The sequence below is a fragment of the Cyphomyrmex costatus genome, unplaced genomic scaffold, assembly GCF_001594065.2.
Source record: "Cyphomyrmex costatus isolate MS0001 unplaced genomic scaffold, Ccosl1.0 scaffold275, whole genome shotgun sequence".
Lineage (NCBI taxonomy): Eukaryota > Metazoa > Arthropoda > Insecta > Hymenoptera > Formicidae > Cyphomyrmex > Cyphomyrmex costatus.
The window spans coordinates 737515-755919 of NW_017276855.1; the positions used below are offsets into that span (position 1 = coordinate 737515).

The window sequence follows — 18405 nt, forward strand, 5'->3', positions numbered from 1 at the left end:
GAAAAAAATATATAAATATCATATAAGAAAAACATCGAATTGTATATTTGCAGAAATATATTATTTAACATTTTTAATTGTTTAATCTCTTTAAAACATAAAATTAACGTACAATATTTTTACAAATAAAATATAATTTTTCTTTCCAAGTTAAAATATAATTTTTGACAGACCCTATCAATTTTATTATGAATGGGGTAAAATCTCCAATTATGGGATAGACTCCTAAATGAGGTAGCGAGGTTTCTGTTAAATTAATAAGCGTATGTGGTTGGTTCTATCGTAACTTTTTTATTCTTAGAATGAAACCTATTTTATTAGAAAATTCATTATTAGATTTTGCGTGTAGTCGTTGCAAAAAAAATCTATGAAATTGAATATCGTCAAATTTTATTAGTCTTTAAATCATGTTTTATTGTATAAAAAACGAATATTTGGTAATGAAATCTGCATGTGTAGTGATAGAGTAAAATCGTATTGATAGGAAAATACGTAAATGTAATGATTTGTTTAATTATAAAGATTAGATTTTTGGTGATCATGAAACCGCAAGAGGTGAAAATTGTATTATGAGATATTCTTAACATAAAAGCATCTAAATAAACAATTCAATATCCCAAAGCGTACTATTAAACGAAATGTTAAAAATAATAAAAATTCACTTATTGCGTTAAAATTCCTTATACACACGTAAACACATCAAAAATTATACAATTATTATGTATAAAATTTATATTTTTTGTTCTTATTTTTATGTAATATAATAGAAGCGTATATAAGAATTATATTTTTATTTTTACCTTAGTTTCCTAATTATTAAATATCATCTTATAGGAAACTCTAAAATGTTACCTACAAAAGAGTTTAGCTTTTATCGATTACTAACTTTCGGAGATAAAATTTAAATATATTTCTCATAAAAATTTGACATGAAAGGAGAAATTAAGATTATAAATTAAATAAAATACAAGCCTTTAAAAAAAGCATTTAATAACATAGCGATTTTATCCTATATATATATTATGTTTGAACAGATTCAATCGCACTCCTGTGATTATGGCATCGGGACGTGAGCTATGTTATGTTCTGTTGGTGGGAATTCTCTCTTGCTACGGCATGAGCTTCGTCATACTGAGCAAGCCAACCACTTGGAATTGCACATACCTCAGGATTGGCCTCGGTCTCTGTCTCAGTATATGTTACAGCGCGATTCTTACGAAAACCAATCGTATATCGCGGATATTCAACCAGGGTACGAAGAAGATCAAGAGGCTCTCCTACACATCGCCCAAGAGCCAAGTGGTAATCGCTATCGGTGAGTACGAGCTGCACTCACCTTGGTAAACACGTCGACAAGCTATGGCATCGAGAGGATAATTGCACGCAGATGCTTGACATAACGTGAAATAAAAGCTGTGTTCGCGATCGAAGAAAAGAAATAATAATACGATTCTTACTATAAGTTTTCGCATTAATTAATATTTCTTTCTAAGATACACACAAATTCACATTATTCTTAACTGCAATTCTTGCTTGTTACAGTTTCGATCAAAACGTAATTTCTTATATTATTTTTTGAAAACTTAGAAATTAATTGAATATTTGCGAATTGATGTAAATTAATCATTATTTTTTCTACTCTCTCTCTCTCTCTCTCTCCTTCTCTTAAAAAATTTGACAATTTGTATAAATTATTATTTTTATTATATATAGTTTTTTTTATTGGAAAGTTATGATTTGCATTTATACAATTTTGTTAATCGTACTCTTTATTAATTATGAAGTTTTGTAAATTATATACTATTAAACATGTATAATTTTATTTTTGTGAAAAAGGAATGATTCAGAGAAATAAATGTAGTTTATTACTATCACATTGCAGATGTTCTCTCAGATCCTCCATTCATTATTCGATTAACAATGTAAACAGTAGCTTCTAAAGTACGCAGAGCCTGATCCTGGATTACGTGACTCCCATTTATGCAGGGATCACCGCAGTGCAACTCATCGGCACTATCGTGTGGCTGATGATTGAGCCGCCGGATACCACGGAGATCCATCCATATCCATTATCCGCGGTGCTCACGTGTCGCGTGTCCACTTTTTCGCTGATGATGTCCCTCGTTTACAATATGTTCCTGATCTTGATGTGCACCCTGTACGCGTTCAAGACACGTAAGATCCCGGAGGACTTCAACGAAGCCAAGTATATCGGCTTCACTATGTACTCTACGTGCATCGTCTGGCTGGCCTTCGTGCCCATCTACTTCGGCACCAACAACGATTACAAGGTCTGTGTCGCAAGTCGCGAGTTGACGAGCGCGAATTATTCATTTCGCACATACACACCCTTACAACGCATTTTTCTGGTGTTATTGACATATAAAGTCGAGCGGATAACTGCCTACGTTGCAGGTTCAGATCGCGAGCATGTGCATGTGCATCAACATCTCCGCTTCGGTCGCCCTCGGCTGCCTCTTCACGCCCAAGGTCTACTTGGTATTATTCCAGCCTTACAAGAATGTCCGCCCGGGTCATCCAAACGTATGTACAGGTTTTGTTACTCATCTCAATTAATCCATGACACGGGATAGACAGGATATATATCCTCGAATTCCTAGAAATTAGATAATTTAACTATAAATCTCATTAATAACAATTATCTTTTTCTCCAATTTCGAATAACTTTTACGTCACACTAAAAGTCTAAAACTCAAAGTCTAAACTAAAAAGTCTAAAAACTAGTGTACACTTTTGGAACTGAAAGTGAGATAAAATATATATATTTAATATTTGACGAAAACATAAAAGGAGAAAGTTCTAGTATAATGCACAGGAATAAAAATAGATTTTTAATTTGACAAAGATTTTAAAGCGTAACTTTCCTGTTTGAAAACTCAATTCAGCCTTTACTGTATATCTATATATACTTGTTCAAATTATCGCATTCTCTTCGCCTCCAAGTAAATAGATTCCTATCTATTAATCCTTTCTCTGCATAACAAGCATGTTGAAACAAACTTTAATTTAATGCTACAGTTAATTACACATACATTGAGGTTTACTATTATAAATGGTTTATTGATTAGCGAGCACAATATGGTGCAAATTACCGATTCAATTCTCTGGGATGAACATATTTCCCTTCCAAATAACATCTTTTGTTAACGTTACGGTCGGCTAATTCCTGGATGTTAATTATTAAATCAGAATAAACCCCATCATTGGAGCTATTTGTTCTTGGTTCTCGTATTCCGTGAGAATCGGCGCTTGAAACATTTCGATAAAACAAGAAAAAAACTATTGAAATAAAGTATATACTGATATATATAATGATTATAATGTGCATTTATATCTTAAAATTGATAAAATTTATTCTTTAAAATTAAAGTACGATGAAGAAACTAATTTGTCTTGTAATAATTTGACCGCATGATTTGTTTAGATAGAAAATAGCAGCGTATAAGGTCTCTTTTATTTATTTAATTATCAAGTATTTTTTTTAAGATTAAACTTACGGAAATCAAGGCTTCTTTATTAAATAACATCTATCAATAAAATAATAAGCGTGACACGCTCCATTGAACAATTGGGAAAGCATATCGAGTCTACATAAATCTGTATCTCTAAGGGAGAAAGCACGCACGAGTCAGGCACAGATCAGTGAACGTGAACACTGTGTTCAAACGTTGCAGAATTGATTGTGAATGTTATACTAAATTGGACTAGATGCATCGGTGCGCACGAAGGCGCATAAATGTCGGATTGAAATTGATGTAAAGGCATATGCTAACACTAACGCTAACGATTTGGTCAATTTGATGTTCAGCGTAAGTTACCGTACTGTTTGTGGAATTTATCGAGAGAGAGAGAGAGGGAGAGCAACGAATTTCCATTCCATTAATCGAGATGCTTATGCGCGCTTGGTAAATCCGCGCCGCGATGGTTCTCGATGTGTGCATCGGTGCGCATTGTCGGAATGCACAGCTCGAGGGAATTTAATATCAGGCTACCCTTTTCCCTTGTTCTCCAAAATGCCTGTCATCTGATGACGTTTAAAATCTATTCCGGTGGGCCTTCGCAGACGAGCGGCATGCAGAGCGGTAATCGCGCGGCGTACAGCATGCGCTTCGCCGGCGGTCGCAGCCAGACAATGCAGAGCGTGACTTCAGGCTCGCGCAGCAGCCCCCCGATGTCCCGCGGTGGCGCGGGACGTCCGGACGAGCGGAAGCACGCGAACGGTGAGACCCAGGCGCTGGCGAGTCCGTCGGTCGAGGAGACTTCCGTTAGCTAGGTCGCTCTCATACACCTCCCTCCCTGTCCAGAGCATCGAGCGAGGACCGAGGCGGAGGTGTATGTCAACGGCAACGACAACGGTGATGGCAGCGGTGCCGGCGGCAGTTGCAGCTGCGATGGTGGCAGCGGTGGCGGCGGCGGCGGCGCCGGCGGTGGCGGCGACGACGACGACGATGAAGAGGAGCGCAAGCTGTCAACCGTTCAGGAACTGCCGGAACTCACAGCCAGCCCACCAATGAGCCTGGCGATGTGCCAAGCGCGCGAGAGGAGTCAGGCCGAGTCGCGTCACGACTCTGATCAGGTGATGGATTTTCCTCGCTTTTAATAACGGATTATCTCCACAGAGATATCGACAGATTGAACAGCTGTTTGAAAGAGCATAATATCTTCGTAGTGAAGTCTTATCGGGCTCAGCTTTACTCTCATTAGCTCAATTACGCAAGCTTGGGCCGCGAGAAATCCTTTTTTTTTTTTTATATGACAGCTATCTCATTTGATCTTCGTTTTCAATCTCCAAAGAATTTTAATTGGCTGAAATTCGTGATTATATGCATTCAATGATTGCTTGGTTAACTTGACAGTATTTTATTCAATTGTATTGCAGAACTTCTTTTTGTTTGCTTTTAAAAATTTGTATTCTTGGGTGCTTCGTTACGTTCAATATAACTTTATGTCATTACGAAACGATGAATGTCGCGATTCCTAATCCATTTATTGTCCTGTTTCTTTTTTGAGCCGAGAGATCGCAGCGTAGCCGTGATCAGAAGCATTTCTGAGAGAGTAGAAGCGCGCGCGAAGAGAGAAGAATCATGCCCGAACGAGGAGCAGATTCTAAGCTACAGCGACTCGCCGACCTTTTCTGAATTTTCCTCGTAGTATTCAAACTTGATCATCTCAAATCGCGATGGATTCCCCCTTCAGCACCCTTCACGGAGTTTCCGACCAATATGAAGGACCTCGTCGATCTTGCCACAGCGTTTTATAAACGCCAAACCTTTTGTATATTCCCATGAGATGTAAATGATTTGACAACACTTTTTCAACTCTTTGCACTCACGTAGTTACGTATACAGAATTATACGGCAGACTTATTTAAGCAGGGCGTACTCAGGATTTCAGTCAGGAGAAGAAGAGGGCAAAAAATGTATTTGCAAACAAAACTTATTAAAATACTTATATCAAAGCTAGCCTTCAAAGGAGCTTTAGTGAATTTCCCAGTGAGACATGGAATCGACATCGAATTGACGTAGATTCGACGTCGGAATTCTCATTTCAACGTCGATTCCATTGTCATTTCTCTGGGTTACGGACAACGCATGAACCACAAATTGAGCAATAAGCGTTTAATTATTTAGTTTTTCATTATACAAATTTTTGTATTTTAATTGTTTGTCCTTGGCAAAATTTGGATGGTATCCTTCCTTGTTCTCCCTTACATATGTATTACTCAGCATGACATCTAGATGAAAAACTTGCAGATTCAAACCTCTCCAAAATTTTTTATTCATTTTAGCATTTTTAATTGTTCAGTAATACTTTCGATTTATTTCAGCAATACTTATTCTAATTTTTTTGTTGTCATAAAACATTTCTTATTATTACGATTATCTAAATAATTTTTAGAACTTTCGTTAGTTAGAGCTTTTGGGCAGAACATCTCCAGACAGCTAAGTCTATCAAAAACAAATTTTGTCAAATACTCGCTACAAATTGATGACAAGAAAGCTTCAAATTTAATGTTAATTCTGTTATACTGATGTCAGCAAGTTGATAGTAGATATGCAACATTTACTGAGGTAACATGAGAACAAATTGTCGGAAAAACCGTGCAAAGTTCTCTGACAATCTGAGCAAACTGATAACAAAAACCAACTAAAACTAAAACCGACCAAAGCTATGCTCGGTTTTTGTTGCCAGTTTGCTGTCTGGTTATATACATATAATACATACGCAGACTGCTGGCAAAACATGAGCTTATTGCTGACAGATGGTACCGAATTTGTCATCAACTTTGAGCAAACTTGATGGGAACTTGGCGATAATTTGCTATTAATTTGCTTACTGGGATTCGATACATAAAGAAAATTTTCCGGAAATTCTTGAGCTGAGAAACAAAATATGTGCTAATTAATTAGTATTTCGTTCAGTTTTATATTTTATTTTTAATAACTATATTCTGTTTTTATACTTTTTTCAGGAAAAAAATAAAAGTTTGATTTCCAAAACCTATTTCTCCTATTCAAAATCAGAAATAAGAAGAAGACCTTCTAAGCTCTAATAAAATATCTAAAGAAACAATTCATTAACATACAAAAAAACTTAAAAAATTACTATTCATGTAATAACAAAATTAAAATCTCTTTCCGATGAAATTCTGGATACATCTCTGTCTAGTATTTTAGAAATTTTTGATATTTTATAGAAGTTTTCATACATGTAAACATATATGAACATATGGTCTCAAAAGATATAGGATGTTCAAAATATTCTATAAATTATGATAATTTTTTCTTAATAACTTTTAAATGCGTGCGTGTGAGTGTGTGTGAATAAAAAAGGTTCCTTTTTAAAACTTGGACCACACAGTACACACTTTTTATTTTATTGCAGTACACACTTTCATTAAAGATTTTAAAAAATTATAATTTTATAGAATTGGTAATATTATATACTTTTTTTTTAAATGAGATCTTTGAAACTATAAATAATCATATAAACGTTTTCTTAAAAAATAATTTAAAAAATTAATTTGTTTATTAGTATTAATATTTTGAACTTTAAAATATTGGACAATATTTAAGAAATACCTTATATAACTGAATCTGACATATTTTCTTATCATAATAATAAAAGTTTAAGCTATAAAATATTTTAATTTAATTTAATTTAATTTATAAATCTAAATCAAAAAAGCTTCCATCGACTAGATAATTTCTACAATATTGCTAAATTGATGTGTCTTCTGTTAAATATAGGAAATTAAACGGATAAATTCTTTGACACAATAGGAAATTAATTTTGAGTGCAAAGGGTAACATTTACAACCGTACACCAAACGCATACTCGACGACCATAATTTGGTTATCCAAAAAATAGTCCTTTTACAGACTACGATTTTGTATAGTTATTCGTATTGGAAACTTCGCGCTTTGTCCTCGACGCACGAATGCCACGCTTACGCCGCGCCGTATTCGCGGTATTCAGCAAGTTTCCAGTATCACACAGGTGAGTTTTTGAGGTCCATTCATTTCATGCAAACAAAGACTTTTTCCTACATGTATATCAATAACGATGGAGTTCATATGAGTTCCAGATTGACCGAAACTCGACAAGTATCACGTATTTCGACGTAAAAACAACAGATGATATGTATTCATATCATTTCAAATATTAAGAGAATATCGTCTACAAAAGGATTTGTATAATTAAAATATTTGATATTTTTTGTAATTAATTTGTTTGAGATAAATGACAAAATTTTTTATTTATTATTCGCAAAGTGATAAAACCGTTCAGGTACTGAGGGTACCTGGAGGAGCAGGTACAGTAATGATAAATTGTATTATTTAACCTAATTATATATTACTCGGAATCGTGCAAAGGAGATTCTTAAAACTCACTCACTGATTTTGGAATATCGTGTACATACGTTGATTAATTATAAACGGATATGAATGTGTTAGGACTTAAAATTAAAATTCGATAAAATCAAATATATAACTATTGCATCTATCACTTTTGGAGACGAATCACGGATGCGAATGTTAGCAATAGTGTTAATCTCAGTCGTAGTAGAAACAAGACACATAATGATTGTATAATGGTAACAGCAATTACTTAGAAATGCCAGCAATTACTTAGAAATGCGACCAAATTTTTGTTTTGAATATGGTCGCAATGATCCAGTTTTTTTTTTTAAATCCATCACTTTTATTTTCAATTTGGCTTTAAAGTAAAAATTGGTCTTATTGAAATAACCTTGCCTATTTTGAACTTAGAGGATTATTTAACAATAATTTTTTATTTTAGCTAATCGTAATTTTGTTATAGTGTAAGTAAAAGGCATTCCACACAGATGCAAGAACTCATAAAAGATCATATAAGTGAACAAGATTCTTTTTTTTTTTACAAAAAAGGGTGTAATAAAATTAAAAATGTCAAATCTAATTCATTGCATTTTACCCTCTTTCATTTTCAGCGTAGAAACGTTTGCACAAATTAACTTTAAATGATAAAAGTATGTGTCGAATAGGGGATAGATTCTCGCAAAAACGAAATATTAATGCCAACTCGAACATAATTCGAGATAGAGTGAAAGCGTTAAAATTTAGACAACGATGAATCGATTTATAACACGTCTCAACATTGTTCATCAGAGTTGTCACATCGAGAATACGCCTAATAATAAACTGCTTTAACGAGGAGGGAGAGAGGTATAGAGAGAAAACAGATCACACCGACTCCAAGTAACGCATTCTTGTACAAAGAAGCCAAAATCAAAATGATTTTACTTGCAGCACGATAAGAATTGCTAGGTAAGAAAGACTCGATGAAGCGTTATTCGGCGACTAATTATATTGTTGTTATAGCCATTGTAAGCGTAGAGCGTAAACGATGGCAAAGTCTGTCGACTTGTTAGAACTGTTATTATCGTTTTCAGAGAATATCAAAGCATACGAATGTCTTACTAATTCGATTTCTATAGAATTACTTGGCGCGTTGTACATATATATGATATATCTAAACTCTAAAATATTGTTGTTAATTGTTTATCTAATGTATCTTATAGTTAATATTATTTGAAACGCGAATATTTTTATAACATTTTTTGACATCATCGAAAATAAGTTTAGATATAGCCATTAAATTATTTTTTTCCGCAACTTTTAAAAATATTTTTTTACCCTGTTTGGTTTTATATGTATACGTTTATAAGATCTGAATTTGTGTATTTGATACAGTTAAAATTTTAAGAAACATCATGGCTCGTGAAGCATCAGTTTGTGTTCCGCCGATATCTTTTGAGATTGAATTAAATTACTTTTAATTAATTATTATAATTAAGCTCTCTGATAATTTTGAGCGTCTATAAATACACATATTACGCGGTTATAACTATGAGCGATCGCGGAATCTCGCTTCCCCGGGAAAAAATAGGATATTTCTTAATTAATAATTGTACAAAATAATATTATATATAGTATAGTTGAAATCTAAAGAGCCGTTGATACTGCGTGCATGTATTAATACTATATCCGTTATACGTATGTGTTTAGCATCATGTGAGCTACTTTCCCTGACTGTATATTGATGTCTTCATGATTAAGTCGAATAACGATAAAAGCTATACTTTTTAAGCAACAACAATAAAGTAACATTATTTTATTTTATTAAATTTTAGGAATTCTATTAAGTAATATATTTTAATTTTTTTTTTTTTTAATTGTCTTAAATGAACAATAATTTATTGGTAACACAGAATTCGATAATCTTACTTTTTATTTTATAGAGACATATGTAAAAAAAATATATGTACAAGATGTTCCCTGATTTTCTGTACAAACTTTAAGTATGTTCTATAAGTTAATTGTGAGATAAGAAATCTGTTACATGAACATATATCCTAAAATATTTCATTAAAAAGTTATAACCGAAATATAAAATATGTATAAAAAAAACAATTTTATCCAACAATAAATTTGCATTTGAAAGTACTATCCGTTTATGTCAATACAAGTTTGACATGATGTAATTTTGAATTACCATTTTGCTCGGAAATAGAGGCAAGCAAAATATTTGGAAAAATGTTCTTGTTATATAAAATAAGTAAACCAAAAAATTCTGATCATATCAGTTACAATTCTGGTCATTTTAACTATATAAAATTATAATAGATTCAACCAGAAAATTCTGATTTGTTCATTTTAAACCAAAATTCCAATTAATATATAACCAGACTTTTTTTTAGTGAGAAAATCTTCTAAAGATTCCATTTGATGATTTCGAATTGACATCAATTCGATGTCGGTTCCATTGTCATTTCTCACTGGGGTGCTTTTATTATAGATAATTAATAATAAGGAAATTTTTTAAATTTGCAAGTAAAATAATATCAATGAATAATCGTTATCCGACTTAATAGAATATTGCGTAGTGAGAATGCACATAAACGCGCGATTGTTAAATATATATATTAATTATGGACAAACGACGAAAAACTGTATATTGAACTATCGGCCCGAAGGGTGCGTAAGTAATTTGATAAATATACAACTGCCTGCGATAATAAGCTGATTAAACGAATGATCACATTAATTGATTCTGTATATAACAGTGTTAGTCTAAGGAGAGACCTGTTCGCATGAGTCTAATCTGCATTGTCCAGTTTAAGTGTAAATTCTTGTAATTTTTTATTTTAAAGCTCCGGATGGATAGACTTACTAATTACTTTGTCCTAGTTAAAGATTCTCCGATTCTATCGGGTCGAATCATATCTTCTCGTCGTCGCTATGTCTTGGAAAACGTTACTTAAATGATATAACAATATAAGTCTAGAAAGATACCGTTATGCAGACTTGTTTTAAAAACTATTTGAATATTATTTAAACAAAATACATTACTCTTAGAAATTGGTCAAAAACATTGACTTGTATATATTGTCAGTGTTTACGAACAGCGGAAATGTACTCGAATGCATTAAACATGTATCTTAAAACGATTAATTAACGAAATGACGATATACCGCTGCGCGGTACAATCTATAGTAAAGTTCCACAGGCTCGTTTAGTAATCAATATAATTATTGATAGTTTGATACATATATCTACGTGTCTGAGATCGATATATTTAACTAGAAAACCGTGGAAAAAATTAATATATATATATATATACACATATATAATGGCTACAGTCTACTTGATGCTATAAATACTTAGCAGCATTTTTTATTGCTCAATTAGTAAACTTCTATCTACTGATTGATCAATTAAACCTTTCGAAGCATTTATTTATAGCACCAAATGGACCATATCCATAATGTTAGATGCGAATGAAAATTCTCGGATTACCGTGTAAACAACCGTTCTCGATCACGGAATATTCAATTTTAAAACAGAGTTTTATATTATCGTGCCAAATCGATGTTAGTATAAAAAAGAATCGTAAAAAGTCAACAAATATACCTTAGATATTATAATTGCGAATCGTATTTTATAGGATATTAACAACAGCACGAGAATCGTTGTCTCTTGAAATAAATCGGTATATATTAATTGTAAGCACGGATAAGATTTTGTAAATAAGAAGAAAAAATTAGATATGTAATATGTAACATGATTATATGTAGCGGGCGATATTATTAAATGTGCGAAAGCAGCGGCTTTAAAAAGTCATATATATATATATATATATACATATATATATATGTATGTATGTATTTATTCTCGCGAATAAGATTCAAATTAAATGTAAACAGTTCTAGTTTTTTTCAAACTTCATATTGCAAATTCTCGCTTAAGCTCCATTATTTTTTATATTTGTGTAATAGTTATATTGTCGCATTACAAATATTTCATTTCTATATATAAGAAGAAAACGAAGATTCAAGTGGAGACTGAAAAAGCGATGCATACAGCAATTGTATTATAATTAATTCCAAAAATTAGATGTAATAATTTAAAAATTGTATATTTATCATTACGACAAATATTATTTTCTATGTAAATAATATTATGTATGTAAAACCAAGTTCTAACTTACGCCGTCGCATGTATAGTATTTTCCGACACAACCTTGAACTTTAAGAAAAATTACGCCTAATTGTAATATATATTGCTCATCTATTGATTGCCTTTCTTTTTAACTTTCTTACATGTCACTAAGTCATTAACGCACGGGATCGTTTCAACCTAATATTTTTTTGCCCAAAATGCACTATGTGCAAGCATTAACACGTAAGAAGGAAAACGGTAGCGTAAGTTGCAACAAATCGAGAAGCATAAACTAATATTAATTGTTTTCAAAGCTGAAATACTTACACGCGTATCTTTCCGCTGCGAGAATTTCTTTTATTTTTTAAAAGAAAGGAATATTTAGTAACTCGGAAATTCCTAAAATTCTAAAACTTTGTAAAAATAAAGTATAATATATATAAAATATAATCACGTAATAATTTTATATTTTGGCAAATGAATAATTTTATGAGAGTGAAAACATCTCTAATTGATATACAAAGTTATAAAAAGTTTGGATATTTGAGATATTATATTTGATTATTATCGTTTAAAAATTATGTTATTTATATATAATAGATTAAGAGGAAACAAACAATAAAGAGTTGTTTTAATCTCTCATTATATTATTGTAGGCCATGAACTTTTGTATTTAATATTTTTCCAATATTTTATAATTTTTTCTGAGATATTAACAGAAATATGAAAAGTCAGATCAGTCTTTTTGTAAGGGTATAATTATAGAGTTCATATATGTACCTTACTTTACAAAATTTCAGAATTTGAAAAATTTTAAGAATTGCGAAATCTTTGTCATATTTGAAAAAAAAGAGCATTGTTACTGTCACTTTATTTTCCATGTTCTAACGAGTTTTTTCTAGTCGACAGTTTTATGGGCGCCTAAGTGTATTCATTTATTTTTCCAATTTCACGCCCCGAGATCGCCTATCCGTTTTCGGACTAAAGAAGTGATGTCGCTAATCGCAACAAGCAGCGATATTAAATTTCGCTTGTATGTATTAATCTCCTCGTATGTTAAATCGTCGATAGATTTAACGAACTTAGACTGATTAACGGGTCTCTCCGCAGAGATGCGAATTTTTTTATAAGCGTCGCACGCATCGAAAACGTGCGACGTGAACATCATACGTCAATTAATATAAAACTTAAGTTAATCCACGACCATTTGTGGATGTTATCGGGTCCGCAATGCGCTGTTGCCCGTGTTAAACATTTACGTCATATTAAACATTTTTAGGAGAATTCACGTAACTATTTTTGGTTACGATTTTAAAGTAATTACTACTACTTAAATGTAGCTGTCAAGTCATTCCGTTTGTAACTAGATGTTAATCCCTTACTATATTCGCTTCCATGTTAATCTTTACTGGCTGAAATAACGACAGAATAATTTTCAAATCTCTGCTTTGTTTTTTATACCTTTCTTTATAAAAATAGAAAATCATTCTACGGCTAGATAATAAATGTTGTTTTATTCATTTATTAATTTTATACAATAGCTTAAAAACTTAGAAAAAAAAATAACTCAAATTAAATTTCTTCTGCAATCACAATACTTGACACGTATATATTCAAATTATATATATTCTAAAACTTCCAAAGATAGTAATCACGTCAATAAGTTTATTTGTTTTTGTAATTTATTTAGAGATGTTAAATTAATTTATGTAATTTATTTATTTGTAAATGATGCGATTTGTGTAAAAAAATCACAACCCCTTTTCAATTTTGTGATAAAATCAAATTACTTTGTATGTGTTATGTGAGTGCGTGTGAAATCATATTCATCAAATGTATTTCAATCGAATAAGAATCAATACTATCAGTGACTGCCATTCATTATTTCATCAATGATAATCATTCATAAACATTTTAGAGACACTTGGATACAATTATTTCGTCGAAAACAAGTATCGGAACTAGCACATTCGTACCTCTCTTTTATTAATAATTAATCATTCTACGTTATTATATTATGTGAGTTTAATTATGTTATAATACAGTTTATTATATGTTTAACATATTCTCTAATAAATGTTGTCAACAAATTACTTTTGTTGTATAATCAGAACTAAGTAGTGTAGCTGATTAATTTTATAATCCTTTCCTTTTATAATATTCATCAATTTTCCATGCAAGAACAGGAATAACAATTATAAAATACACGAATTAAACAGTGACAAATATTTTGACAATTTTAGAAAATTTGACAAAATATTTGTACATAGCTTTTATGTTTTAATCAAAAAACTTAATACATGATTATGTCATATGCTTTTCTCTGATACTAAAGATAAAAAACGAAGAATGAGATTGATTCAAATAAACTGCCTTTGTATGAAAAATATAATGTACATACAAAAATCGAAAAATGTGCTAATTATAATGAATGCTAGAAAAATACGATTTATACAATGCGCACACACATACATACCCACATTACTTGAAAAAATAATTAGTTCACTAATTATACTAATGAATTTGCAAAAATATATATATATACATATTATATATAATATACATATATACATCTCACATCACAAGAAAATTATGTACAATTATATCACGGTTTATTATATCGAACTCGCTGCCGATCCTGATGGCCGTAATACTCGTTAAAAATTAATTTACATAGAAACAAATGGAACACAACTATCAGGAAACATATGCTAACCCAAAATAATGTGGGTAAGCCTCCGAGTTGATGTCCGTGTTTGTGCAAAGCCATCACCTGGTGATCGTGTGCAGGCGCTACAAAGAAAAAACATATATTAATTAAAAATAAAAATATATATACTGATTAATAATAAATTTCAATGCTTAAAACATTAATTTTTTTACTTTAATATTTTATTATTAAAAAATGAAATTTTTCCGTAAGAATAAAAATTATCAATCTTTGTATTATAAAATTTTTCATTAAAACATAAAGATTTTCTGAATTGATCAGGATATGTGCAATTAAGTTCTTAACCTACCATCGTCTACTTCGTGTACGTGCAGAGCATTACGAAGATCTTGCATATGTTGATGATCAGACGTTATGTAAAGTATCGCAGTTAGTGGCTTTGTCAACTTTACGGGAAAATTTGTATAAGTCTGGTCGAGGGGAACTGGCGCGTCCAAACAACCGGCATCACATCCGAAATAAACGCTATCACTTTTATCCAAAGCTACTCCTAATATCGCGCGATTATCTTCACCAACCGTTACAGATATATTTACATGTGTTAAATTTCCATAACTTATACGCCTGAAAGTGATACAGTTTTAAATAGTAGATTAATTCATTAATAACATCTAGTATTAAAGATATATTTACATATAAAAGAAATAATGATATATATTTTTATAGAAATAATTATAGTACGTTATTTAAAAAACGTTTTTGTTTTTCCAAATCGTTTTTTCGTAATTTGTTTTCAATTATATTATAATTTGAATTTTACGTTTACTTAATAAATAACAGACATACCTAAACAAATAATCGCGATGTAGATATTGAGGATCTATATTAAATTCGAGATGTTGGTTACTGAATCTCAGGCTACCGAGACTCAGCACCATTGCCTGTTGTACAGCTGCAGGACCTCCGATCACTAGATGATAACAACCTTGTTTCTCCAATGTTATCAACCATGCCTCGACTATCTCATTCACGGCGTCGATGGTCGAGGTATCTTTCCATAAGCGAGGAGCGTCCCTAAACGAAAAAAATTATAATACGCATAAATTATTTTTAAACGGCGAACATGATTCTTCATCTACTTACAAGGTATGATGACCCCGATAGCAACCTTCGTTCATAGCAATGTTTTTCTCAACATCCTGAACACTCCGCGAAACCTGAGATAATACGTAATACATGGTAGAATTAATCTTGTGACCGTTGATAGCACCGTCAGCCTTGGAGTCACTTATCCTTAGACTCGTGTACCAATAACTCTGCCAGAAATTTACATGCTCCTCTCTTAAACGTTGCTGGCGCGCAATCGCCTTTCTTATAAACTGTACAAAGAATAATAATACATATATTTTTTTTTTTTACAAAAAATAATAAATTCCAAGAATTCTTCGTTTACTTACGTCAATTGCTTTCTTTTTAGTCGCATCGCGTTCTGTATGATAATGCTCGAACAAGATTGGCTCGCTGTATTGAATGCTTGACAAAAACTCCAATTTAATGGAACTGTGTGCTTTTACCTGCACTGTTTTAGGTGGAACCTTGTAAATTATCGATACAACTATTATTTTGTTGGAGTTGGGCGCAGATACGAATCCAGATAAGAAGGAGTACTCATGATTAAATCCATCGACTTGAATTCTATCATTATAAAATAGATAACGATAAATTAAAAAGAATATATTTTTAATTATTTATAATAACACTTTGCTTACCTGATGGGCTCTATGTGAGAATTACTCCAATGGATAGATTCCTGTGATTTCAGTGATATTTCTTGAGAAAGCGAAAATGGATTAGAAAGTTTTACAATCTGCACCAAAATCCCATCGAGACTTCTATGTGCATAATATTGGGATTCTATGTGATATCCTTCCCTAAGGCACTGATATTTATAAACAATCCCGTTTGTAAAATGAACGACGGTTGCTTCTCGGTAAAAACTATCTTTCGGTATAGAATGTGTGATCAATGGTTGCCACTGTACAGGCAGTAAAAGTGCTCTTCTATGTTTAATATACAGCCAAGCTTCCGGAGAAATAGGAACTCCGAAAATACCATTGCCAATGTATGGCAGATAAGAATGTTCATTCTCCTTAGGTGGATTGTGTAAAATATTTGCATTATATTCAACAGCATCAAAGTAGAAACTAGCCAATCTCTCATTCATGCAACGATCTTCAAATACTGTAGAAAAGTATATGTATTAGCACTATTAGCACTTCTGTAATAATATTACTACAGAAAGACTTACAGATGATTCTGTTTTATAATACAGTGAAATTTAATCAAAATATTTCAGATAGCTTGTATGAAAATAAATTTGGATTCAATGAATAAAAATATACATAAAAATTTCAATCCGTTGTAATCCATTTTTTATTTTGAGTAACAGTCCTGTACGAATATCTTAAGAAGTTTTTAAAGAAACACTCGAGGCAGTTAATTCTTTATTATTATCAGGCTGAAACTGACAGATTCACTCACCCTCTATAGGTTCCCCGGTGGAGGAGAAGAACCATTGCGCGAAGGGTGGGCCAAAATACAACAGCAGACCGCCGCATACCAAGACGATCAAGAGGATCTTACGGTACGAGTAATTACCATCCAGGACACGACGCACGCGCTTGCCGAATTCGCGGCCATCCAGCACCCCGGCGGTCCTCATCATCGCGAGAGTGTACGCGCGCCGGTGGAACGCGTATGACCGAGTACTGTCCCGTCGTCCAACCAACGGACATAACCTTACCGCCAAGAGAAGGTATTCGCATGAATCATCGAGGGATCCGTTTTCGTCCTACTGCTTTTCGTGTCTCACTCGGCTCGGCACGCGCTCAGAACGTCAGTGTGCATTGTCAGAGAACTGAGAGGAGTCCCACGACTTACACGTCGCGAATACATATAAACAAACGCCGGGTGGTGCAGTCAGGTGCGGTCTTCTGTGGTCAGGCAGTCTCACCCACATCAGCTGCAATCAGCTGTGAATGGACAAACGTCGTGGGCTACAGATCGCGCTCATTTCGCGCTCCACACCCGGTATGCTAACTGGCGCTAACTTTGCAATGCACTCTCTTTCGATGCGTTCACTTTTGCGCGTGCTTGAGAGAAAGGTAATTTATTTTTTGCCGAAATTAATAGTCACATCTAATCAAAGATTTATGTATATTGATATTTATAACAGCCTTTATTAATGAAAATACGTTTATTTACTTTTTTATACATATATCAATAATAATAACACTATGTATAATATTATTATTAATATTAACAATATATATAAATATTTTCAATTATTAATTTAAAATTCTTCAAAAAGGATAGTTTTAATAAGTTATTTAAGCTGAGGGGGGATTCATCAATCCCATGATGTAAGAAAACAAGGTATACCATTGCGCATAATGGCGACTGAATACTGGAGAAACCAATCAAATTTCGCCCCTAAATGTTGCACGAGATTCAAACACTGTACTAAGATCAGACTATTAATACTTAATAATGCTCTAAAAAACCGTGTAATACAACAATATGAAATTAAATTTGTAAGAATAATAATAAAATACTAAACCATGATGTACACCATGATGTACACCATGATTTCTTACACCATGATGTAAGAAATGTTTTCTTACATCATGATCAATCCCATCGTAAGTACAGACGCTCTTAAGGTAAGCC

General features: G+C 32.4%; 2 protein-coding genes across 2 annotated transcripts in view; one reads left to right on the forward strand and one right to left on the reverse strand.

Annotated features, from left to right (window-relative positions):
- Nucleotides 1-4679, forward strand: part of LOC108774804 (metabotropic glutamate receptor 8) — a 78174-nt gene extending 73495 nt beyond the window's left edge. The window contains exons 12-18 of the mRNA XM_018541003.1: nt 1035-1315; nt 1987-2291; nt 2416-2544; nt 4085-4241; nt 4326-4355; nt 4461-4597; nt 4641-4679. Coding sequence (XP_018396505.1) covers nt 1035-1315; nt 1987-2291; nt 2416-2544; nt 4085-4241; nt 4326-4355; nt 4461-4597; nt 4641-4679 — 1078 coding nt within the window. The remainder of the gene's footprint in view (nt 1-1034; nt 1316-1986; nt 2292-2415; nt 2545-4084; nt 4242-4325; nt 4356-4460; nt 4598-4640) is intronic.
- A 9899-nt stretch (nt 4680-14578) lies between these two features.
- LOC108774842 (uncharacterized protein KIAA2013 homolog) lies at nt 14579-17647 on the reverse strand. The gene is made up of 7 exons (XM_018541050.1): nt 17218-17647; nt 16446-16917; nt 16134-16371; nt 15820-16055; nt 15523-15750; nt 15026-15300; nt 14579-14798 (listed from the first exon to the last, which is right to left on the reverse strand). Exons 1-7 carry the CDS (start codon nt 17399-17401, stop codon nt 14611-14613), a joined length of 1821 nt encoding a protein of 606 aa, XP_018396552.1. The 5' UTR covers nt 17402-17647; the 3' UTR covers nt 14579-14610.
- Nucleotides 17648-18405: the final 758 nt, after the last annotated feature.